Source organism: Miniopterus schreibersii (genome assembly GCF_964146895.1).
Source record: "Miniopterus schreibersii genome assembly, chromosome: 19".
Taxonomy (NCBI): domain Eukaryota; kingdom Metazoa; phylum Chordata; class Mammalia; order Chiroptera; family Miniopteridae; genus Miniopterus; species Miniopterus schreibersii.
The window spans coordinates 8,829,020-8,855,027 of record NC_138119.1 but is presented as its reverse complement, the minus strand read 5'-3'; the positions used below and the strand labels follow the sequence as shown (position 1 = coordinate 8,855,027).

Here is a 26,008-nt window from a genome sequence, read left to right as displayed (position 1 = left end):
CCCCCCTCTTAACCACGTCGCTGCCATCACCCAGCCTAAGAAGCACAGGAAGAGTCAGATCCCCAACTGTCTCCTACGGAGAACACGGGACGGAAAGCTGGTACGTAGTGACACTGCACGCAGTCTCCCAAAGAAAGCAGGGTCCTCTGACATTTCGGGCAGAAGCACCCAAGACTAGAAGGACACAACAGTCATAAGGAACGAAAGGTACATCCAGTGAATCGTACAGAATTTAGAGCCATAAACAGTTGCGCTTTTACTGTTCGCTGTGGATTTCCACCCCCTGCAGAAGTGTTTAAGTTCAGAACCAGAGGAAAAAATGTCAAGCTGAGAAAATTGAACACAGTTTAACAGTCCCAGAGAGCAATGCTGCTGAATCGTAAAATATGCTGCGAAATTAAGGTTCTAACAGCCTCAAGTAAATTAATATGGGCATTAGAGAAGGAAGGCTTTGGCACAAGTGGTGATTCTCACAGAATGTGAAAAGAGAGCGTCCACTGTGAGCCCCTGACCTCTTCTTTTGACTGTTACCAACTGGCACCCGCTGTGTCAGGTCTGAGGTTCATCCAGCGGGCAAGAAGGGACAGCAACACCACAAACACTATTTCATCTTAAATGCACTTGACAAGACTATCTACGTAAATGTTAAATAACACAATTTTGGTTAAACACTCATTTAGTAAAAATATACACAATGACCTCAAAAAGCACATCATGAGGCAGGTAAATTATATTCAGATGCTTGTAAGAATTTCTATAAAACTACCCAAATGATAATTCCTTTTCAACTCACGGTAAACACGTTAAGGGCCGTGGAAAATCTCAGCTCTACCTACAGGATGACAGATCTCTACTCTGATCCTCTAAATACTTCAGTCTCCCCATTGGCCCGCTGTGGCACCTGAGCATAAAATTTGATTGCTCCAAATGCATAGGTCATCTCTCGCATGACCAACTCCCCGGAGGCAGAAGGAGTGTCATCAACGTCCTCACACCCTCTCGGTGCCGGAGCAGAGGGGGCACAGGCATCACAGTCCTGTACGGAAATTCTAGCTCACTGCTGCTGTCACTTGCAGGTGCTGGGGGTTTACTAAAAGCAAAAAGCCACACTGTGTACCGGTGACTTGTGCCCAGACTTTAACCCCAGTCCTGCTGTGGCTTACAGTGCGTTGGCCAGGCTATAGGGCCAGGCTACCCGGGCTGGACTCCCGGCACCAGCACTTACTGGCCATGGGACCGGGGTGAGTCACTCAAATTCACTGTGACTTAGTTTCCTCATCTGTATGATGAAAACAGCATCACCATGGTTAGGACAGTTATCTCTATAAAGGGCTTACAACAGCCCCTGAAACGTAATAAATGCTCAATAGAGGTCAGTTGCCACGAACACTATCCTATCTCCACAGTTCAACATACAGCTCTACAGACAGGTGCAGCTAACAGGAGGGGCATTACCGCCCGTAGCAGAGGCTCTTGGTGCCCCGTCCTGACCAGCGGGTGTGCTGAGCCCCCAGCTGCTGTAGGTGTTGGCTGCTTAAGCTCTCAGGCCTGGACCGTCCTCCAGAGGACTGGCCCTAGGCGACAGCAGCCACCTCCTGGACATTAAGAAACACTCTCACCCTCCAGCATTCAGCCTGTGGACAATGACTGACCAATAAGGGGATATAAGAGCCAGGCCATTTCCCTCGAGGAGTTCACACCCTGGGGTGCAACCGGCTCTCCAGAGCTCCCCGTGGGGAGTTAAGACTTGTTTTGAATTCACATCTTAGCCTGGCTTCCTTCCCTGCTCCATCCCTCGCTCCCTCATGGTTTTCTCCTGAGAGCACGCCTTCAATTAATCACTCGCATGCTAGTCTCAGGTTTGGGTTCTAGAGAACCTGACCTAAGACATCACCTCTCAATGGCCACCATTGGCCCCCGCCCCGACTCTACTTTGGCACAGGTGTAGCTTGACGCTCGGCCCACTTAAGAACATGTCCTTCCCAAAGGAGAATTCCTTCACAGCCCATAGGATGTGTGAGGGAAAACTAAATTAAAGCCTGCTTTTAATTATTCAGAATCTCCCACCCACACAGTCCAAGAGGGCAAAGTTCTGGAAAATTGTGATCCGCAAGATAACAGCTACCTACAGCTTCTGCAATTACTCTGGAGGAAAAGACTTGTTAGAGTAAGGGCACAACTGGTGACCCATTAATTTGCTGAGAAAGAGCATTTCCATGATTTATTTTTGTGTATGTCATAAATGAGCTTTAAGGGTAAAAACGGTATTATCTTACCAACTTTTAGAAAAGGATTTCCCTCCCCTTTCCCTGGCAGTCTTTTCCCACTCTGACCTTCATTTTCACTGGTGAATCCTACTCTGTGTTCTCCGTGCTCTGCACCTCGGGCACAGATACAGTCATGTGCAGTGTAAGGACGTTTTGGCCAGCGACAGACCACACATACGACGGCGGTCCCGTAAGATCATAACGGAGCTGAAAACGTCCCATCACCGAGTGACGTCACAGTCACGTTACTCACCTGCTTGTGGTGATGCTGGTGGACCCGACCCACTGTGCCGCAGCTGTGTGAAACCACAGCCCACACAATTACAGCAGCAGGCTGTGCCATCCAGGTCTGTGCGGAGTGCACCCTGTGATGTCTGCCCAGTGACGAAATTGCCCAACGACGCACTTCTCAGAACATGTCCCCGTGGTTAAGAGGCATGTGACTGTAGTGGCCGCTCATCAGGACCCAGGCTCCTCATTCCTTCCCCGAGGACAGAGCTAACCACCTCTGATGGCCTGGATGGTTTTCTGTCTTTTCCTTTTCTTACATTGTCCACAAACTCTTCCTTTTCTACCTCTAAAGCTCAACCACGTTTGGGCTCCCTAAGAGAGCCAGTTTTGGTATCAACCAACTAGTCCAGGGGTGTGAAAGCTATCGCCTGCAGGCCAGATCCCGCCCACCTCTCGTTTCTGTGAACAAAGTTCCACTGGAACACGGCCACACCCACTTGTTACAGTCTGTTTTCATACAACAGAAGTGAGTAGTTGCTGCGGAGACCATCTGGCCCACAGAGCCAAAAATGCTTCCTACCTGGGTCCTTCACAGAAAATACTCACCAACTCTGAACTGGTTGCTACCTGAACCTTCAACTGGGGGTCCCGCAGGAGCCAGACCTCGAGGGCGGCCATCCAAAGCCTCTGCTCCTCGACACCAGTTCTTCCCAGTCCCCACTCATGGCATTCACACTGGTTTCACTGCAGGCCACCCTCCCTTTGCTTACAACCCCTTTTAATACAGAATGAACACCTGCTCCCAGTTTCCACCCCAGGGCTGCACGTCCAGTGATCTCTGCACAGAATTTTTGTAAAACCTGTACAAATTTGGCTGTTTTCAAGGTATAAAAATGGCTTGTGAGAGGCCATGGCTCTGCTTGTGATGGGATGGGCCGTGCAAAGATGCCCAAGGTCAAAGCATGCACAGGAGAGAGGGGCAGCCCCCAGGCAATGAGTCAAATTCTCCACGAGCTCTATAGCAGGCAGGGGTGGGTACAGTCCTGCTCAACAGCAGAGACACCTAAGTGCATTTACATTCAATGTTCTCTTAAAAAGTGAGAGAGGGACATCAACTGTCCCTAAGTGGGCCAAGCAGAAAGGACGCAAGACTAACGGCCCACAGCTCTTTGGCCTCCTGTTGGCAAGGCTAGTATTTTCTGCGAAGAAAAAATTTACAAAGATTTTTCTAAGAATTCAATCTACACTAGCACCCCCTGGTCACTGGCTACTCGTTGGCTCTTTTCTGTATTTCTTCATACCATTAAATGTTATCTGATACTATACGATGATTTCTTTCTTGTCTGTCTCCTTAACTAGGTTGCAAGTGCCACGAGGGCAGACTTTGAATGTTTTGTTCACTCCTCTACTTGCAACATCTTGAACAGCACCTGTACACAGAAGGAGCTCAGTAAATACCTGAACAATTAAGTGAATGAAAGATGAAGGTGAGGAGCTTGACTCTGCCAGTGGGTTTCAAACCAGCTTGAATAGCCCTGTAAGCGGCCCACTGATCGCCTTGACAACCCAGATTAAATATCTGGATGTGTTTCCAATTCATCTGACAGCCAGATGCATCCATTCAACAAATATTTATTAAACACCTGCTGAGAACAAAATCCTGAGCTGAGCAGTTTGGGGATAAACAGACAACCCCATCCTTGACTTCCATGTCTGTGAAACACAGTGGGGATGGCACAAGAACATTTACAAAAAGCCATACGGGGAAGGAGGAAGGTGGGGAGAAGTACCTGGATCCAGGGCTGCTCCTTCGACAGTGACGATACAGAACAATTTGATCAGATCTCCCCGGATGACTGACGGTGTGTCTGAATACACGGAGGCATTAAATATAGGACCTAGAAGAAAGTGATCATCATTACTCTCCTTCACACTTTTAAGTTCCATTCTTGACTCTCTATAGCCATCTAAATGAGTCTCCCTTTCCTTGGAACTGGGCTAGAAATTCACAAAATAGAAGGTGTACTAAGGCCGCTTCTCTTCTATTGAGAGAGACCGAGCATAGGCACATCCAAATGAACTTCGTTTTTTTAAATTCTCACCCAAGGATATGTTTATTGATTTTAGAGGGCAGACAGGAGAGGGAGAGAGGGAAGGGGAGACAGAGAGAGAAGCATCAATCTGTTGACTTCCATACATGCCCCGACTAGGGATCAAACCTGAAACCCAGGTATGTGCCCTGACCCAGAATCAAACCAGCAACCTTTTGGTGCACAGGATGACACTCAACCAATTGAGCGACTCCGGCAAAAGTTTTTTTGTTTTTTTTTAAACATCTAAAAGAAATGACTATGGAAGAGTAAAAGATCATGCAACCCAATAAGGCAAAGAATTAAAAAGTCTCTTGTTTTCATTTCAGCATGAGTAGTAGGGTCAGTCCATCAGATTGCTTCCCTAACACCAAGTACATGAGTAACCTATGTTTTGCTGGGAGAAAGGTGAAGGAAACCTAGGGAGGTGAGGCAGCCCTGGGTGAGGCCTGGCTGCGAGTCCAGGTGAACCAGGAGGGTACTTAACTCTGGGGACAGAGAACAGAAGAGCAGTCCCAGGAAATAGGGGAAGGAATGAAAGCACAGAAGACAAGGAAACTTGACCTACTGCTAGATACCATGTCCCTCAGTGAACTCAGCTCTCAGCCGTGTTCCTCAGCTCCTCACCACCCTGGATCTGCTCTGCTCAGAGCAGTGAGGTTGGAAAGGATTAAGCCAGTTGCTCTGAGTTGCCTTGGTGGTGATGACTGGGGGGATTTCATGCCACATATGGCCATCTGCGGGTACAGGTGAGCAGTGGGGATGGCATTTTTTTTTCTCTGACTAGAAATTCCATGGTCATACAATAGAGCTATATTACATGGTAATACAATAGAGCTAAGTGCCCAGGCCCCTTCTAAGAGAACACAAGATGATAAACCGTAAAGAAGTTCTCGTAATGGATTTGAGTTTTTATTTACTTAATTTGAACCAGCAAGGAAAGACCAAATTTGGACAACTTTCCCTTTCTTTTCCTTATATTGCCGAAGAAAACCCCAAATGCCTTCTAGGTCACCAGTTACGGTTCTCATTTCCCCTAGGAGCCGTGGCCAGGGGAACAACAGGGCATTTGTGCTCGGGCTCACCACGCAGACGGGAATGGGAAAGGCTTCATTGTGAACCACTCACACAGCGGGTCTCCTGCTAATGAAACCAGCCACTCACTGTTAATGTGGGTCATTACCCCAGGCTCAGAAATATTTTTATTACGGTCCATTTCTGTGGTGATGCTGTTTTTGTGAGGGGATTTATCTGGTTAACTTCAAGATGACAGATTACGGCGCAGAGAACTTAAGTGAACAACCAGAGTCACTCGGTGTCCCCCGATTCCTAGTCTGCAGAGAGTACACGGACCACTTGGCTTTTAAGTACAAACATTGACACAAACCATCTTCCAACTCCAGCCCCTAAAGAAAGGCTGTTAACAGCAGCATTTTTGTGAAAGCGAAAATTGCAGACCATCTGCATGTCTACCAATAGAGTGACGGTCAACCAAATTCTAGTCGGTTTAGTCATTAAAGTTGGTGTTTACCTAGAATTTGTTACAGCAGGGAAAATGCTTATCTTATAATGTGAAATAGGGGGAAAGCAGGTCATAAAATTGTATATACAGTCTGATCTCAAAGTCATGAAGCCGACATACAGGAGAAAATGTCAGAAAAATAAAGACTACAAAGTAAGTTTATAGGTGATTCTCTTTTCCTTCTTTCTACTGCACTGTATTTTTAAATTTTCTCTATTAAGAAGAAAAACTTTATTATCCTTTTAACACCATCATATTCAAGTCATATTTTTCCCCGACAGTAAAAGTCGTGACTCAGTAGAGCCCCAAGAGGCAAACGCCCTGGGATCCGGGGACAGCAAGGTGGACACCAGCAGGGACCTCCTTGCTGCATGTGTCTGACAGTGTGCTGCTGATTTTAAGAAGCGACAGCTCTTCAGTATCAAGCCAATACTTGCTGGGAGCTACTCAGGGCTACGGCATTGTGCGGGACGCTGGACTTGACGGCAGCTTCTCTTACACTGTGAACTTGGCCATGACAACTCCAGGGATTAAAATAAAAATCTTAGGCAGTCTATTCATCCTGGAAATTACAGTGAATTTTTTTTTTTTCTGTTCTGCTGAAACTTAAAGAGTTGAGAAATAAATTCAATAGCCATGCCTTACTCAGAAATACAGAAGATTTTATGTCTCCTCTCTTCCTCATCAAATGAGAAATGTAAAATAAGATGGAATAAACTCCTACAGACAGTAAAACAGATACACAAATAAAAGAGGGAAAAAGCACACATAATCATCCGAATCTTGATACAGAAAAAGTATTTGCAAACACCCAACACCTCTTCGTGATAAAAACACACAACAAACTAGGAATGAAAGAAAACTTCCTCAACTCAAAAAGAGCTTCTATGCCCTGGCCACCTTTGGCTCAGTGGTTAGAGCATCGGCCCGTGGACTGAAGGGTCCCAGGTTTGATTCCAGCCAAGGACGCATACCTTGGATGCAGGCTCCATCCTTGGCCCTGGCCACGTGCAGGAGGCAACCAGTCGATGTGTCTCTCACACCAATGTTTCTCTCTCCCTCCCCCTTCTACTCTCTCTGAAAAGCAATGGAAAAAATATCTTCAAGTGAGGATTTAAAAAAAAAATACACGTGGGTAGGGTAGTCAAATCAAGTACAGGACTCCCAGTTAAACTTGAATCAGATTAACAGTGTTGTTCATCTGAAATTCAAGTTGAATGAACTGGGCACCCTACATTTAATCTGGTGACCCCACCTACAAAGCACAGGACAGGCCCCTACAGCAAAGCAGAATCGAGGCCCAAAGGTGCAGAGTGTGGAGGGTGAGAACCCTGCCACAGAGCAGGGGTTCTGGAACCCTGGCACCACAATCACCAGGAGGGCGCTAAGGCTCAGACTGTCATGCCCCCCTCAGGGAGTGTGGTTCAGTAGGGCTGGGGTGGACCCACTATTTGCATTCCCATCAAGTTCCCAAGTGAAGCTGTTGTTGGTCATAGACCACGTAGGAGAACCACTGTCCTAGGCTGAAAAAAGGCTGCATAGGCCAGTTCAAATTAAACACTTTCAAAAATGGGTCAACTGTATGGCATATGAACCGTATCTCAACAAGCTGTTAAAGAAAAATAAAGCCATTGGGTCAAAGCCCTAGGGTCTCCTCTAGCTCAATGTATGACCCCACAGGGTTCCCTGCTCACCTGAGGTTTGGAAGTCTATCTCAATAGGGTTGGAGAGACTGGTTGCTGCTTCTCGCCACAGGCTGCCCCTGACAGGAGACCAGGCTGTCACCACACAGCGGTACAGCCCTGCATCCGACACCTGAGTCTGGTACATTCGATAGCGAAATTCATCTTCCTGCACCTTCTCCAACACAACGCCATCCACCCGCGAGGCATCCGTCCAGTTCTCCAGCCTCACCACAGAGTCCTGGTCCAGGGAGATGATGTACTTGGTTCCGTTGGGACTGGAGAGGTCCCCAACAGGCTTCTCTGCCGTGATGAGGACAGAGTAGCGTGGTGACTTAATATTCTTGGAAGACACTTTGCAAGTCATCTCAAATGTATTTCCCGCAGCAAAGAAAGGCTTCGGCTGCCTCGCCTTCACCACCAGCACGGAATCTGCAACGAAGCAGCAGACGCGGGTGATTTCCAGCGGGATCAGTTAAAACGGGCGGGTATCTGAGATAACGACGTCAAGGAAATAGAGAAGTTTATTTGCAAACTGCTGCACAACAGTGCTTTGGACGATGTGGAAACTCGGAAAGTCACGCTGGAGGAAGGAGAACAGCCTGAAGTGACTTATCAGGTGTGAGGGAAGCAGGAACTGATGGGGGAAAACCTGTTTTTAAGGCTTTTCAGGTCCTTGAGAAGTTTTACTCAGAGCAGGAGACTGGGAAGCCACTGATCCCCCCTTCCGACCCCCCCAGGATGTGGGGAGAGCTCACACTTAGGGACCTGGGCAAGACCGGCTCTAGGCGACACCAGGCGCCTCTCCTCCCCGAGGTTCTGCTGGGTGCAGGGGAAGGACCCGTGGCCTAACCAGCCTTCCTGGAAGAGCAGAACAAGAGAGAAGTGTATTCTTTCTGTGTAATCCCAGGATGGTAATATTACAGAACAGATTTTTACTAAAGTGATGGGAGCACCCACTCACAGATCTAGTCACTTCCACGGAAACACTGTTTGAACATTCTGAGCAAGTGTCCATATCTACACTAACTTTAGGTTTTAAGTGTGTTACTCCCCGCATTTCTGTCCAAAAAAATAATAATAATAATCCCTAAGCAGATATAAATTAGGCAATTTTATGGAAAGATTTGTTCTTACCGTAGATCTTAGCAACCTCAGCATACGACTTTTGTTCTTTCCTTATTAAGTTAAGAACTTCCACCTTTTCACTTAAAGAAAGCACATAACGGCTTCTCTCGGGCACATCCACACTGCCGGTACCCCTACTCTTGCACGTTGGGGCCATCATTAAGTAAAGGAGGGTGACCCGAACACAAGCACTGGGACACCACAACGGCCCACCTGATCACCAAGAGGGCTACGCAGTGATCATTTTAGAGCGTAGGAAAGTAACAAGACTAAGGAAATGCGGAACGATGCCCAGGGAGTGTAGAGAGCCCACCTGACATGAATGATTGCAGATCTCATCTAAAACGAGGCCAGCCAACACCTTTACATGTTTTCTCCAACCACATTCAGCTCCGCAGACGCGGAGAGGGGGCCGGGAGCGGGCTGGCTTTGTACCGCAGTGTCGTTCAGCCAGAGTACAGAGCACACGGGGAGCAGGGCAAGGGAGCGAAGGGTGTGCAGGGAGTGACCGTGGCTCACGGGGAACTTGGGCTAGGTAACAGCCTGGGGAGGCCTCGCTTACCTGACCTCCCACTCCTGGACGTATCGAAGAATGAAGAGGGTGCTATTAGAAACGGCACAGGCCCTGGCCGGGTGGCTCGGTTGTTTAGAGTGTTGTTCTGTTCACCAAAGGGATGGGGGTCTGATCCCCAGTCAGGGAGCGTACAGGAGGCAACAGATGGATGTTTCTTTCTCTCTCTCTCAAAATCAATAAAACCATATCCTCGCCGGCCAGCATGGCTCAGTGGTTGAGCATCGACCTAGGATCCAGGAGTTCGAGGTTTGATTCCCGGTCAGGGCACATGCCTGGATTGCGGGCTCGGTCCCCAGCGGGGGGCGTGCAGGAGGCAGCCGATCAATGACTCTCTCATCATTGACGTTTCTATCTTTCTCTCTTCCTCTCCCTTCCTCTCTCTGAAATCAATAAAGACATATTTTTAAAAAAATAAATTATAAAAATAAAGACATATCCTCAGGTGAAGATTAAAAAAAGAAAAAGAGATCGTTTCCCTTGTGTTCTGGTCACTTCTCCCTAGAAACAATCTCTCTGAGTGGGAGACTGGCAATTCAGGGGCAAACGCAACAGCCTGTGGTCCCCACTCACTCGGCGGCACCTCCATGTGCCTGCATCCAGCAGGAACTCGTGGACACGAACAAATCCCCGAAGGCCTGTATGAAGTCTGGCTTAAGACCACCCAGCGGAGCAAGTGTCAGCGGCTGACGCCATGCACACCCCGGGTGCCTCCGAGATGAGGACCTGCCGCCGACCAAGCCCAGCTCCCTCACTAGGACCCACCCGTCCCGCATCAGCATCCTAAAGGGCTGCAGGCCGCAGAAAGAGGCAGTGGTCACTTGAGCATACGTTGCATGGATTCCTAGCATAAACGGAAACCTGCAGGGTGACTACGCATCTGAAAACATATAGTGGGGTGACTTCGGCCAAAACAAAACAAGAATAAAGAACAGGAACAAAGCTCCTACCTTCTGATGCCCAAAATATGTGGACAGGTTTAGAGAAGACATCCTTGCTCTTCACCCAGCTGCTGTTCCGCTGTCTGGTCCAGGCGGACACGACGCAGTAGTAGTTGCCCCTGTCCTCCTCTGTAGTCCTTTGGATTCGGAAGCTGAACGTGTCCGTGCGCTCCTTAGAGAAAATAAAGTCTCCGTCCTGGGCCCGCTGCTTGCTCCTCTCTCCGTACTTCAGCGTCCAGTCCCCGTCCATGACCGCCAGGAGCTCGCTGGCCACCACGTCGTCACTGCGCCGGTACGTCCTATAGTACCAGGACACCGCGACGCGGACGCTCGCCTCGGCGCTCCTCATGCCCACGACCCGGCACTCCAGCTCGGTGAGGTCGTCTGAGAACTCGGGGACCTTCGAGGCATTCAGGTGCACCTGGTAGTCTGGTTCTGAACCAAAGGGAGAGGAACCAGGGTTAAAAAACCAGACAGCAGCACACCAAGCATTAGCCAAAGGAACGAGACGAGCCCTCCTCTTGTCCTGACCACTAAATGCTCACCCTACCAACTACAGTGACGGAAATGGAAGTTCTTGCGTGGGATGGGAAGGGTCCTGTGAAAGCTATGATCACAAAACTTGTACAATTCTGTCCCTCCTCTGCCCCCAAGGACACTTCAGAAGGCCAGAAGCCAAAGTTCCCCTATTCAGAGCCTTGAGTTTTCCATAGGGTTGGGGTCTGCAGTCAGTTTCCCCAGGAGATTAGACTCTTCTGAGAAAGATCAAAGAAGCTGGGTGCCCACACTCTGCCCAGATTCCTCCTGGAATGCCAAGCAGTGCCCACAGACCCCACTGGAAAACCTATCCCAAAGGACATTCTAGCACTGAGACCGACCGACCCCACCAGGGCTGGGGCTCCTGCCATCCTTGGCTTTGGCTCAAATGCAAGGCCCTCGGGTCATCATTCCCCTGTGGTCTCACCCTCACTTTACCAGTCCTCTGACTTTCTCCACTGAATCTGTTCCACAGTCAATAAACACCCCATAATCAAACTCCCCAAATGACACTCTTTTCACTGCCGCGCAATTGTCAACCTTGAAGATCCTGGCTCACGTAGGGCCCCTACTTCCCTGCCAGGCATGGATCTGACAGGGAGTGGGAGGAAAGCCAGCACTCTCCTAGCGTCCTCATGGCCACTGCCATGGTCCTATATTATTTTTCATTTTATAAAAGTCTTTCCTTCATCTGAGGTTCATGGCACTAATTTAATCCATTTCTGTAACTCTACACTGACCCCAAGGCCATCCTCCACACTTGCCAAGGATGGTATTGGAACCCCCTTGTTGCCTCCGATTTCCTCTTTCCCCACCACTCTATGTGTCACCCCTAATTATCTGAAGTTTTCCCAATTCCCACAGTCTCACGCCACTATGGGGACCTGTTTGCAGTTGCCCCTTCCTCTTAAATGCCCCGCAAACTTCCACTCATCCCTCAGTGTCATCTCCCCTGTGCCCCCTTCTTGGGGTCCTCAGGGTGTGACACTCTTTCTCTACACTTCCATAAGACGGGCATGTGATCTTGGGGGACAGTGATCCCACTTTATTATACTCCTCCAAGTCTCACCAAGTTCCAGACACGCAGCCTTGTATGCAGTAGGAATCAGTAAATGTTTGCTGCTTTAACAGTAAGGCTTCGAGAAAAGGCTCCACGTTTCTTTCATAGCACTCTGCCGTCGAGGAGGAAATCACTCTGCCTAAAGAGAAGTTTCCGCTTGCCAGCTCTATCTTTACTCACATCACCTCGGTCCAACAGTGCCATTTTATTTAACGTTGTTTTCATTTATGACTCATTCAGATTATAAACTGCTGAGGTCAAGGAACTGTTCTTTTGTGATTTACGTGTCTAATGAAATGTCTAACATCGACCACTTCTCCAAGAATGATTCACTGGGCCAGGAAATGGAAAGAACTCAAAATCCGAATTCCCTCACCTGCCATCTTCACAAGCACTTCGTTTCAATGTGGTTGGACCCTGTGCCATATTCAAGTTAAACCAACGTGGCCCTGCCCACCCACGGGGGCACGTCCTGCCCTGATGTGGACGCCACAGAGAAACACCGAAGGCTTCTGGGCCGTCATCCCGCCTCCGCATCTCACACGCAGGTCACACAGCTGGGAAGAGGGCAGACGCCGCACTGCCTCTCTAGCATCAAGTGACGGCGGGACGGATACCACGGAAATGCATTTATACCGCGTGTGCGCAAGCCAAGGTGCTCCCGAGTTACCCCACATCCGGGGTTGCAGACCCTTTTCTCAAGGCAGCTTTTGGCGTGGCGGCTGGAGTGCAGACAAGGACGACAGTCCACTGAATATGGAAAGGAGACACTTGACCTGGCTGTGCGCAGAGCTAGATGCCCTCCCGGCTCCCGTCCAGGCCGACCTGGGTGGTCGCAACATCAAGAGCCCGCAGGAAGCAGCAGTAGCCACTGTCACTATGGAGCCCCGACTCCATTCCAAGCACGACGTGAAGACCCTTCACGTGTGTCACCACGTTAACCTGAACCACAAACTGGGAGGCAGCAAAGAGCTGTGGCGAAGGTTCAAAGACGGGAAGTGTGACTCATCCGAGAGACGTACGGGAAAGGCGGTGGGAAGGCCACAGCCCTGCGTTCAGATCTGCCACTTCTGAGCTCGGTGGGCACGGGATTAACCTCTTTAAATCTCTGCCTCCTCGGGTGTGAAATGGAAAATGTGAATAGTAGCTCACAAATATGTGCATGTGTATATGTGCGTGGACACATGCATGCAGGTAACACATATATAGCAGGCCCCAGTCTAAGTACTTATGTGTATATTTTAACTCAGTCCTCAAAGCAACATTATGAGGTAGTGACCGTTAATGTCCCCATTTTTACAGGTGAGGCACCAGAGAGGTGAAGTAACTTGCTCAAAGTTACACAGCAAGTGAATGGCAGAGCCAGGACTTGAACAGTCTGGCTCCAGACCTCGGGCTCTTCACCGCAGAGACTGTGCCTGTTCCCCGAGGCCCATCATGCACATCCCTGGTCTGTGTAGCCTCTCCTACTAACAGAGAACGCTTCCTTTCCGCTCACCTAGCCTGTCGCACCTCTACTTCTTAGTCAACAAACATTCGTAGACATCCTACTCCCCGCCAGGTGCCCTGCACTCTAAGGACTATTCCTGAACACGGCCTTGAACTCTGGTTATAGGTCTTACGGACCTTCTTCATAGGGTCGGGCACTACTTGCCATATTCAAACGTGTGCTATGCATGCAACGCCTCGCACATAAAAGATACTCCCATGCTTGCTGAATCGGACTAGATTTAATATTTTGCATAAAAACGCTCACTTCGGGCAGATGCATCCCACTACTGATTACCACTGTATTCTGCTTGATCTCATCAAGAAATCAGCTAAGAATGCAATGGTGGTTCTGTTTAAAATGCTTATCTGTTCAAGATGCACCCTGAAGAATTTAATGGTAGAATGACATGACGTCTGGGATGTGCTTGAAATCCTCCCTGAAGGAAAAAAAGTAAATGTGTGTGCGTCTGGGGCAGGGAAGAGAGATGAAATAAGACTGGCAAAATATTGATAATCACTGAAGCTGGTGGTTCTTCCCGCTTTTGTGCGAAGTTCTTAATCTTATTTCAACTGCACCACTGTCACTAAGCCCTCTTGCCGACACTGGAGCCTGAGAGTGACGTCACTAACGTTCCAACAAGCAAGGGCCCGCTCGCTCCTCTGGTTCCCTGGACGGCGTCTGCTCATCTACACACCAGGATGACCCTCAAGTGAAAGACTATGGTTTTTGCATACGGGTCATGAAACTCCTTTGTGATACCTTTCAAAGCAATGAAAACTATTGGAATCATTGGCAGATGTTTTGTGCCTACTGTCTGTATACAGGGACCTAACTGCAGGTTTTCCAACAGATTACCTCTGTGCACCTCACAATTCTATAAGGAAGGTATTATTATTCCCATTTGACAACGACAATGATGACATTTATCGAGGACTTTCTATAGGCCAGGCACCCACCATGCCATACACTTTCCTCACAGTCTCACTTAATCTTCAAAACAACTTATGAGATAGATACTCTTTTCATGTACAGTTCCTAAATAGAAAAGAAAAACAAACACCAAAGACAGGGTACAGATGATGTCTTGAGGAATTGTGCACCTGAAACTTGTATCACCCCAATAAATTCAATAAAAACAAAAAACACCACAGCCCAGAGAAGTTAAATTTGAAGACTACAGTCTTGCACAATACATGTGAGCAGAACTCCAGGCAAGGCTCTGGCTCCATGGCCCTCCCCCTAGGACCAAACTGCACAACCTTATTACACACCCAGTTAGAGACACTTTCTCAAAGCCCACAGCATCCCAAGAGACGAGAGTGATGAAAAGAGCCCAGGCACTAATCCCGGACCCTGTACAACAAGGCCATGTTCTAATACCCTCTTTGAAGCGTAGTGAACTGGGCACAGCTAATTAGATGAACAGGATGCATGCTCAAGCCAGAGGAAATGGCGGTGCCCTCATCTCTGCTGATGCGGTTTTATTATCTTGAATTGGGCAGGTACCTTAGAGGCAGCTGAGCAAGTTGATTAATTGTTAAAGAGCTGCCACTATCACATTTGCCTAGAACAATTAAATAGTCTCTAACATTTAAACTGAGGCAATCAATAAGGAGCTCTTGTTTTGGAGGGGCACCTGACCCTTCCGTAGTAGAACCATTAATATGAGGTTGTGTTCAGATTTAGCCACATCAGAGCAATGAAGACAACAGCATTTCAATGGGACAGCTATGCCCCCCCCAAAAGTAACACTCACGTGGTTTTCTTCTGTTCATCTTCACACAAGTGCTCCCAGAGAAGGACCAGTAAGTTACCACATTTGGTGGTGGGGGCAGGAAAGGGGCTGGGTGTGTCCAGCTCAACCCCCTCTTCTTGGGAGGGGTGCTTCCAGGACACACACATTCCTGGTTCCTCCATGTGCTAAGACAGACTCCTATGTCTTACTTGGTTAAGATCCTGGTGAGGAAGGAAATGTTACACGTCGACACCCCCCCGGCCCACCAACACGAATAAATCATTGCTACCATCACTAATGTGTACTGAGCACCTAAGTACCAGGCACCGTGCTAAACCCTTTTCAACGCATTATGGAAGGAAACCAAGAAAACCAAAGCTTAGAAACCTTACACGACACACCCAAGATAGCACACCTGGAAGGTGGTGGGGCACAAGTCCAATGCTTACCCACATGCTCTTCTGCCTTCAGATAATCCTGGACAGGCAGCTAAGAACAGCCACCTAGAAAAGTCTGCAGATCTGACTCTTATCTCCTATAGATGGCACAGAACGCTCAAGTCTCTACTTAGCAGATTAACAGCTCCAGTTAAAAGAAAAATAATTACCTTCCTCGCTGGCAAACTGCTGGAGGAGGGGATGGTCCTCTCGTGGGGAGGAATACAAATCAGAGCTCAACTCCCCTTCGCCCCTGCTCTTCTGTGTGAAGCCGGTGGAAGCCTCTCCAATTAACACCACGCAAGTCTGGTACTTCGGGCAGGGAGCTCAACCACGAACTGATTAGTATCCAGCTCGTGCCAAAGGCTCATTTAAGACATCGGATAGCAGAGAGAGAGATGGCCTACGAGGCAGATTAACTCGCTATTCCTCCACGTCCTCTATAGTTTTAGCTCTGTACCAAAGGGGACCGACACAAAGCAACACGTGTCCTCCGCAGTAACTCAGCTCCTTACAGAAATTCCTCCACACACTTCAAGTTTATGCCCTCAGCTCGTACAGAGTGTGGATATAAGAAACCTCCATTTAAATAATCGCTTAGGGCCTTCTGTGAAAGGACAGCTGAAAGCACTGTTATCCAATGCCCCTTAAATAAAAAAAGCACATGATAAATTCAGTGCCAAGAAAAAGTTTGTCTCTCTGCGTTTGTTTTCCTTTATCAGAGGAGAACGGTCTAATTGCATTTCTTTGTGCCTCAACTCTTCAAAACATCAGAGGCAAGGTCAGTGTTCAAATGCAGTAACTCATTTATCCAACTACCTTGCAATATCTATCCTTTGATTTTTTTAAAAAAAACTCCTTTGGTCTTGATTTTATTTTTGCCTCCTGCTTTAAATTGTAATTCATCTTGTAAGCCAACTTAAATCTTTTTTCCTTGTCAAAAGTAGGACATAAGCCCTAAGTAAAAGAGGCTTTTTCTTACCCTCTCAAAAAAAAAAATCATCATGGTCCTTCCAGCTGCTACAAAGGCGCTTGGACTTGCCAGACCCGTTCACATTGCTGCCCTGATCTCTGTCTGGTTAACAGAACAGAACACGAGAAAATTCCAATCAGCTTCAACCCCTCATCGCCTCAGAGCACCAATCCCAAGCAAATAAGGGCAAGAATGGCCCATGCTCTAGAGTTTCAAGAGTGACACCGATTCCCAAAAATGTTTGCACATAAGATAACAATACTTGAGACAGACTCGACCCAGGGTGATCATTCTAAGCCATCCTAAAGATCTCTTTGGAAATAAAAGAAAAAAGCATTAACCACCATGATAGATTCTATTTTCCAAAGACGACTGCAGCAATATTCACCAGCTACATGCCCGTTTGCCATGTGACCTCACTACTCTCCAGTAAGAGACGGGGTCTCTTTCTCTACCCCCTTGAACTTGAGCAGATTCTGTGATCGCTTTGACCAATAGGAAACAGTGGAAGTGTCACTGTGTCCATCCAGGGGATGGCTTTTAACTGGCTGGCCACTTCCACTTCCTCCACTTGGAAGCCACCCACCACGTAAGGAGTGTGACCGCCCTGAGAAAACTGTGCTATGAGAAGCCCAAGCCACATGAAAATGGCCTGGAGGATAAGAGGCCATGTGGGGACAGAGAGAGAGGCCCGGGAGCACGGTGACATGTGCATGAGAAAGCCATCTGGAGGGGAATCCCCAGTCCCAGCCGTCCCAGCTGTTGCCACGTGCATCTGAGATGAATCCCCTTGAGTCCATCCTAATTCCTGACCCTCATAATCATAAGCAAAATAAAAGTCAATGGTTTTCGGAGTGGGATAGGGCAGCAGCTCACTCACAAGGTTGTTGCAGGGATTAACCACTTACTGCACGTAAAGCCCTTGGCTGGTGCCTGGCACACAGTAGGTGTTCAATAAATGATAACTATTATTTTTAATACGTCAAGTAGCAAAATTGAGAGTTTTGTGTAACAACTTCTTAGGGAACCAACTTTCTGAAGAACTCTTTTGCGACAACATTCCATAGTCACACAACATAAGGTGACCTATGCAAACAGAGTCCTTGGCAGGGCATGTCTTCCTGTCTTTTTAGGCACCTCTCAGTTACCTCTACTAGGCACCAAGTTGCTCATGGCATCATATCCGCATACATTCACAGACACGTTGCACATCTAGAGAGAACCACGTCAGGCCAGGCCCACGGGTTTCTGGGCAGAGCATTCAACTGGGAGGTCCTGGAGAAAGGTCTGCGGCTGTACTCATGCCAGATGTACCTCCTGACCAGTGCCCAAGCAGCTGTGATGGTGTGAGTCACAGGCACAGGGAAGGGGGAGATTTACGAGGGAGAAAGTAGTAGAATGCCATTGGTTTACACCATCTACTCCCAGTAGGTTTTCCAGGTGCAAATGTCTCTGAAAACTCTGAGCTGAACATCATTGCTTTCTTTGCAATTCTTAGTTTCCTATACATATTTCAGCACTGCCCACGTGCCCAGCTCTGGTCGATCTAGCCAGCCAGCCAACGTTTACTGAGTGCCCACTGCGTGCGCGGCACTGTGCAAGGTGTAGGGTCCTGCGCACCTCGGCGCCAGCCAGGGGAAAGCACGCAGTTGACATCCGCAACAATGGTGCTGGCACTTTGCAGAAAAACAAACAACTAACTGGATCCTTAGGAAAATCACTGAACCTTTTCCCACAATTCAGTCTCTTTATTTCTTCTCACTTTGGAGAACACAAATACCAACAAATCCCTTCCAGTCAAAAGAGCCCATTCCCTCCCAGAGCTCCCCTCCAGTTCTCTGCCAGGTATGCCCGGATCAATGCACGAGGTCTTCAAAGAGGTCCTCAAATCGGAGGGCAGGCAGCATTTCCTAAAAAAAACCTGCTTAAGGTGTGACTCTGAGCTGGAGGGGGAGGGGAGGAGAGTCGGCGCTGGGATCTGACAGCACCACACAATGCACAGATCAGCGCTGATAGACAAATTCAGCTCCAGAGATGAAAAATCTTCTCCTGGTGCTGACAACATCTGTTTTATTTTGAAGGTTGCTAAGGAGAGTTCTAGCTGGGCCAACATTGTTCCAGTACAGTACTTCAGAGAGCGCCTCTTGCGTGGGGTTCGGAAGGCAAGAATAAAAGCCTGCCAGATAAGCCCTGTTCCTTTCACTTCCCAGATATCAAAGGATCACTTTGCTACCAGGGATGACGAACGCCCTGCCTAGTCTCGCTCTGAACTGGATGTACCTTCTGCTTACTCTCTTATTACTCACTCTCTCCCTGCCCCCTCTGTCCCCACGTGCCAACTCCCCATCTTTGCCAAATACAGGCTTATTTGGAAGAAAGAGATTCACGAACCCATGAGAAGATTTCAACGCAGAGGCGAGGAGGAGCCAAGTAGGAGTTGGGGGTCCTGGCAGGGGGGTGTTTAGCATCAGACAAAGGTGGAAATGATTTTCCTGGCCTTTAAAGATATTTTACCCTAATAATCAAAGCCATGCCAAATGCCTCCAACAGGGCTCAGAACAGTCACAAGACGGCAGGGAGCTCAAGCTCAGGACAGGGGAGAGTCTGCCCGGCAGCCTGTTTCCATCTTTGTGATAGCAGACACTCGACCCCATCCTGCCTAAGTTTACTTGTAACTAATTTCAGGACAGTAGGAAAAAGAAGGAAAAGCCAGTCTTGCAGGGCAAGCATTTAGGACAGTAAGAGGCGGGAAAGATACAATGGTAAAAAAGGAAGGACATGGCAATGAACTTCACATATATGACAAGCTGTTATAAATGAGTGGCAAGGTGGTCAACGGCTGACCACTAGGCCCCTCCAGTGAATGGCACCTGAGAGCCCACCAGGAGAGCTGGGGGAGCAGCTATACCATTTAACTGGTATATCTGCAAATAAAATCATTTGGTGATTCTAGGGCATTCAGTGAAAAAAAAAATAAAATGTTCCATTAACTGCAGGAATTCTCTCTCCTTCTGCACTGGGCTTTAGAGAGCACCAGCTCCTGCCAGAGCACCTAGGAGTCTAGGAAGGGACAGGAAGACCAGTCCCCCTGCACAGCGATCCATTTCAAAGGGCCATTCAGCAGGGCTGGACCCTGCAAATCTCAAAAACAAAAGGAAACTCTATCCTCTCAAATGAGGGTATTGAGACAACTGAGGCCACATTATCTAAACATTGCCCTTGTCTGCCAGATTCCATTCCAGACAGTTTTGCCGTCACCCCCAGCTTGGGATCTATCCAGGCTAAAGTACGCTTGTTCTGATACCGAGAACGCCTAACACGAAACACACAGTGCTCTGACTCCTCCTGACTTTCCCCGAGGAGGGGTTAAGCCAGGGAGGCTAAGAGCCATCCTCCAAGCCACTCACCGAGCCAGGTCACATCCACAGCGGCTGGGGCAGACACGGCTTCTGCCACCTTGTGCCAGCTCCTGTTGTGCCCCGGTACCCAGAGCGCCACGTGGCATGAATAGTAGCCAGAGTTTTCTTTGCTAACATCTCGGACCAGTAAATGGTAGGAGCGTGCATCCATGTGACTCAAAGCGACGTGAGGAGAGCTGTGCACCAGGGAATCCCGGTCCAGCCGTGCCAACACGTGGAGGCCAGGCACAGTGCTGTCGGGCGTCGTGCTGAAGTACCACGTCACCTCGGGTCGGACATCATCCGATCGGTCTGTTGTGATGTTGCAGCTGAGGTCCAGCTCCTTCCCTTCGGCCACAGACACATTCCTGCCCACGGCAGCTCGCAGGACTTGAAAATGAAAAGCAAAATACATCTTGATAATCTGGATAATGTTTGTCCCTCCCCCCCCCCCCCCAGTAGAGCATCTCCTTTTAGGTTTTTATTTATGGCATTAAAATTAGAAGGCTTTGTACAGTTGTAAATGCTTGAGAAATATTTATTAAATAAACTCATTTAATAAACGCATACCACATTTCCTTTTAATTCAAAAAAATGTATATACACTTACTATATGCCAGACACTGTTCTAAGTGCTTTATAAATATTAATCTTCAAAGCAACCCTATGAGGTAGGTACTATTATTATCTCCATTTTACTGATAAGGAAACTGAAGAACAGAGAAGTTAAGTAACTTGCTCAAGGTCACACAGCTAGTATGTGGCAGACCTGGAGTTCAAATCCAGGCTACCTGCCTCTAGGAACTCTGCTGGTAACTGAAAAGAAGTCTGCTGAACATCCCAAAACTAAACTTATACTTTCTCTATGTGCATGATAAGACGGGGGTGATTTTACAGAGAAATGACAGTTCCGTTCTGACTGGTACCTATTATTAGTTGGGGGCTGGGCATGGGGGTTGGCAGAAGGCAAGGATGAAACCATCTTTTGAGTAAAAGAGGGGAAAGTCCTAAACAGAAGGCCCGGGAAAGTGAAACCTGACCACGTGCCTTATGAGTCAGGTCTTCAGAATGCAACATACGTAGAGCATCATTTACTCCATTAGACAGACTACCTTAAAGTTGAGCACAAAGCATATATTTTCAAACCAAAACAACGGTTTTTGGGTTATCCAAGCCGCTGACCTCTCTCATTAGTGAAGGCGATGAAAGGCAGATTATATTTAGGGGAAACGCTGACGGACTTGGTGCCACGGTCTCGAGGCAGATCTGGTTTCAGCATTCCCCCGTCGCAGCTTTTTACATGGAAACATTTCACTTTATTTAGGGGGCTTTGAAAAAGAAGTTGAACATCTGTAATCAGACTAGAAAAACATTCAACTCGTGGTAACGCTGTGGGAACAGCTGCTGAGATGATCTACAGCCAACATCTCCCGGTGGAGACTCAAGTGCAGGCACAGTCCTGGTCTTACAGCAAGAGTCCCTCAGCTTGAGTGGCTGTCCGTAGGACGCTCGGTGACAAAGGCAGGTGACAGTTCAGACAAGACCAGCCCCAAAGCCCACGCCCTCTGGAGCAAACTGGTTTCACATGAATATTACCAAAGCCCGACAACACTGCAAACAAGTGTTTCAGGCCAAGTTCAAGACCCCCCTTGATGAAGACAGAAACTGAGGTGGGCACAGTAATTAGAAAAAGGAGTTTCAAAGTCTCATTTCTCACCCCTACCTACCCTCCAAATTCCTCCTCCTGAGGTTGACCCTTTTAAAGGGGACAAAGGTAATTTGAGGATGTCTTTTGAGAGGAGTCAGTATGGACACAATCGCCCTGAGTCTGTGCTGCAGTTTGAACCACCCCACGTACAACGACTGTGGTCAGAGACCCTGGAATACCACCGGAGTCCCTGCGTGCCGGCCACCCGCCGCAGGAGGCAGAGGCTCAGGAGGGAGCCAGGAGGGAGAGGAAGTGGTCAGTACACAGCTACCGGCTGTCCATACGGCGTAAACAGTCTTAGGTTTAAGGAGTATTGGGAGAAATGTCTCTGTCATTTTTCTCTGCAAGCGGCTAAATATCTTGTCACACCACTAACGATCGTTCCCACATGTTCTGGATTTGGGGGAGGGTCACTCCTGGGACACAGGAGCAGGCTGAAGCAAAGAAAGAAGTAGTTCTAAGGACAAGCAACGCAAGAGGGGAGCCCAGACGAAGAAAGCCTACCTCGGTTTCAGGCTTTCTCCTGTTCGATTAACTGAATCCGTAATAGACACCAAGGTCTGCATCAACCAGGCCACGCGTGACACGGGGGGAAATACCACCACACAGGTTAACACAGCCCCACTGTTTAAGTAGCTCCGGGCTGTTTATCACAACAATGCAGTAGGAATGGTTAAGATGGCTATGGAACAGTGCAGGTGCTGAGAACAAAAGAGCAGTGCTCTGTCTAGTGCGGGGCTCTTAACCTGGGGCCCACAGAGTCCACGACGGACGAATGAAAAAAACATTTCTATTTTTACTCATCTCTACCTGAAATATAGCATCTCCGCTCATTATGAGACTCAGCGGCAAACCAGTGTAGTAGTATCTGTCCCTGGGATTTTGCCCCAATAAAAGTCACAGATGTTTTTACATCCCATTACAATTGTTGCAGATATCTTAAAATAGTTGGTAGGCCTGCCACTATATCTTATTATTTAATGCACTGATAAAGCAAAGTATTGCTATATAACAAATCTGTCTTTAAAATATTTTGGCAACTACTTCAATATAATTGTTTTCCTTTGACATCCTGTGTATCTTATGCATTTAACACGTTAATTCTGAGGAAGGTCCGTGGGGTTCAAAAGAGTGTCAAAGCAGCTCAGGACACAAAAAGGTTCTCCACCCCCAGGCCCAGGTGAGTGCCCAATGCTATTACCTGCCTGATACGTTCAGAGAGCTCAGGTCTTATAACTAGGTATTATAGGTTTGTGGCTTGTTTGAAATAAAAAAATACCTTTACAATGGAAATTCCGGCATAAAAAGAAAACTTGCTGCAAATCTGAAATTCTTAACCCCAGTTGTTTGGTGCAAGCTGAATAGCTGAGGTTCCTTAAGACAGATTCTAAGCAGATTACTTCCAAAAAGGAAGGTGACCCAAGTCCAGTGGAACCAAGACTGACCATGATGGGCAGCCCCTCTCCGTGGCAAGAGCGGACCACAGTCACCAAGACCTCAGTCCCGCTTTTACCAAATCCAGCTCTTGTGTGGTGGTGTAAATGCAGCGAAATGCTCAGGACAATGCCGTCTGCCGAGGAAAAATACTCCCCATGTGGACTGTTTCCTGCTTCCCTTCCCATCTGAGGCTCAGAGCGGCCACACACTCACATTCACACTCAGGAAGTGAGTTTGGCCAAGGTCTTCTCAGTTTACAAAACAGGAGGCAGCAGCTACGGCAACCAAGTACTCTGAGATCCGAAGATGTCAGGCTCCCAGAAAACCAAGTGCATCCACCCACCCACAGCAACAAGATCATGCTGAGAAGGTCTCTGCGCAGTCTCTGCCGAAGCCCACCCTCCATGGGGCCTGGAAGGTTCCTCGGGCAACTCCCACCCTAGGGCCCAGGACACAGCTGATCATCTGGTAGGTTCTTTATTGCCGCTTGTGGGACATGGAATCAATAATGGCTTGTTTTTCTTTCTCATTTGTTTTTCTTTTATTTTTATGAGTTTTCTAAAATGTATTTTGTTTTTTACTAACTTCCTCTCTAGTAGAATTAAAAGTTGTGTGTGTTTTTGTTTTGTTTGTTTGTTTAAGCTGGTTCACAGATGACAAGACAGAGAACTTCTTGCCTAGAGACTCCGAGGCTAGATGCTCCTTGGAGGGTGTACTACAGGAACTAAGACAAGGCCCAGCCCTGGAGAACTCCTCACCTAGAAGGGGATGGGGCACCTGAGGGGACCTGAGAGGCAGGCCTAGAGGAGCACGTTAGACCAGAGGTTTTGAAGTGAGCCAGACACACATCCCCAACAGCTATGGGGAACTGCAGATCCAAAGGGGATAAAGCCAAGGGGGCTGGTGGGGGCGGCTCCACCCCTCAGGACACAAGGCCAGGCCTCGTTCTTGCACCTAAAGGGACCTGTCTTTCAGTCAAAACACTGTCTCAGTATCATGGGTAACATGCTTCCCGTGGGTATGAATCGAGATGAAAAGTGGCCACAAAGCAAAACTATGGACATAAAGCACAAAACAAATGCGCCCTCCTCAACTGCCAACACCGCCCTCCTCCCTTCCCTCTCAACCCCAGGCCTCCCATGAGAAGCAGAAATCTTGTCAGAAGGGGATGGGGTTCCCCCCCCAGTTCTCACACCATCATTGGTCAGAAAAATAAAGTCTAAAATACCCATTTCCAGAAGCTCACCTGTTGGCTGGATCGCCACAGTGGCCACATCCACGGCTTTTTCTTGGATTTCTTGCCAGCTGCCCTGCTCTTCGATCCACTCACTGACGACGCACCTGTAGGTGCCCTGGTCGGTGGCCAGGGCTCGGGCCACGGAGAGGCGATAGCCGTCGTTCCCCACGGTGTCCAGGCGCACGTCCCCGCCGTGGTAGCGCTGCTCGTAGCCGGGGCCCGGGCGCAGCCGGCCCTCGTGGGTCAGGGCGAGGACGCTCTGCCGGGTGGAGCCGTGCCGCAGCTCCCACAGCAGCGCCAGGTGAGTGTGCAGCGGCGACGCAGTGGCGGCCACGCAGCGCAGCTCGAAGGGCTCTCCCAGGTGCAGGCTCAGGCCCAGGCCCAGGCCCAGGCCCGGGGAGGGCCGAGGGCTGGCGGCCACGTGCAGGGCGTCAGCCAGCACTGGAGGTGGGGAGGGACAGACCATCAGCAGAGCACCTAAGCCCCCTCCCAGCAAGCACCAGCCACCTTTCTGGCCGTGAGCCATGAGCCGGGCTGTGACCAAGAACAACTCTCCCCGCCCCCTTCCCTGTTCTAATGTCCAGATGGGCACATTTTCCCATTTTGATTCATCTATAATCTTAATTGACTTTCTGACTTGAAAATGAAAAATAAGAAGAGGGCCTAATAAGACTCCCTGGTAGAACTGGGGTTTGGGGGTGAAAACTCCCTTTTTGGAGTTGGGCCTTGGGGACATGCTTCTGCCACCCTTAAGCCACCCTTTACCCCTCTGTGCCTCAGTTTCCTCATTTCTGAAAAGAGGTGACAAGTGGACCTATCTCAGGAAGCTGACAGGAAAGTGCCCAGGACAAAGCTGGCACTCAACAATCACAATACAGCCACCGCTAAGGTTGTCCAACACTCCCTTGTTAGGATCCAGGGCTCGAGTAGGGAGCCTGAAGGCCCTTCCGAGAGTTAAAGCAGCGTGATCCACAGGGGAAAGCTTGGCATGAGTTCCCTGTGCCTTGTAGCCTGGGAAGTGCCTACAAGTGACCAGAGTAAGCAGAGTTCTGCGGGTGGGGAGCCCGTCAAGGAAAACAGAAGCCTCAGCTCTGTACTGAAGGCCAGGCGGACTCTGGACCATGCATGGCAGCCATCAGAGGCTCCACCTGGGCACCAACCAGCCTCTTTCATGGGCCATCCATCTGCTTTCAATTACAAGGGGAAACAAGAGTGCATCTGACCTAAAGGAGGTGCAGCATGTGGGTGCTGATTATAAAAGCAATGCATTAGTTAACTGCAATGCAGGAATGTCTTATGGGACTTTCTTCTAAAAAAACATGTTTAGGATTTTCTATAGAAATAAGGAAGAGGTAGATTTGATGTTTTAATACCTACATAATAGACAGGGCTATTCTATCCCTTCATGAGTTAAATGAGGGTGCAGGATCTGAGATAGGGTGGGGTCCTACAAATCGTTACTGTGGGAATCAACCCCCTCGTTTTATGTCATCATGTACATCTTCTACTTTGTTACACGCACTCCTATCCTGATATCAATTCTTTTTGGAACAAGGCAGGGT

General features: G+C 48.6%; 1 protein-coding gene across 1 annotated transcript in view; it reads right to left on the bottom strand.

Moving 5' to 3' along the window:
* Positions 1–26,008, bottom strand: part of PTGFRN (prostaglandin F2 receptor inhibitor) — a 51,402-nt gene that overhangs the window by 4,340 nt on the left and 21,054 nt on the right. Inside the window, exons 3-7 of the mRNA XM_081120334.1 lie at positions 24,456–24,887; positions 20,074–20,454; positions 10,442–10,867; positions 7,805–8,224; positions 4,289–4,396 (exon numbers count right to left, since the gene is read on the bottom strand). Coding sequence (XP_080976460.1) covers positions 4,289–4,396; positions 7,805–8,224; positions 10,442–10,867; positions 20,074–20,454; positions 24,456–24,887 — 1,767 coding nt within the window. The remainder of the gene's footprint in view (positions 1–4,288; positions 4,397–7,804; positions 8,225–10,441; positions 10,868–20,073; positions 20,455–24,455; positions 24,888–26,008) is intronic.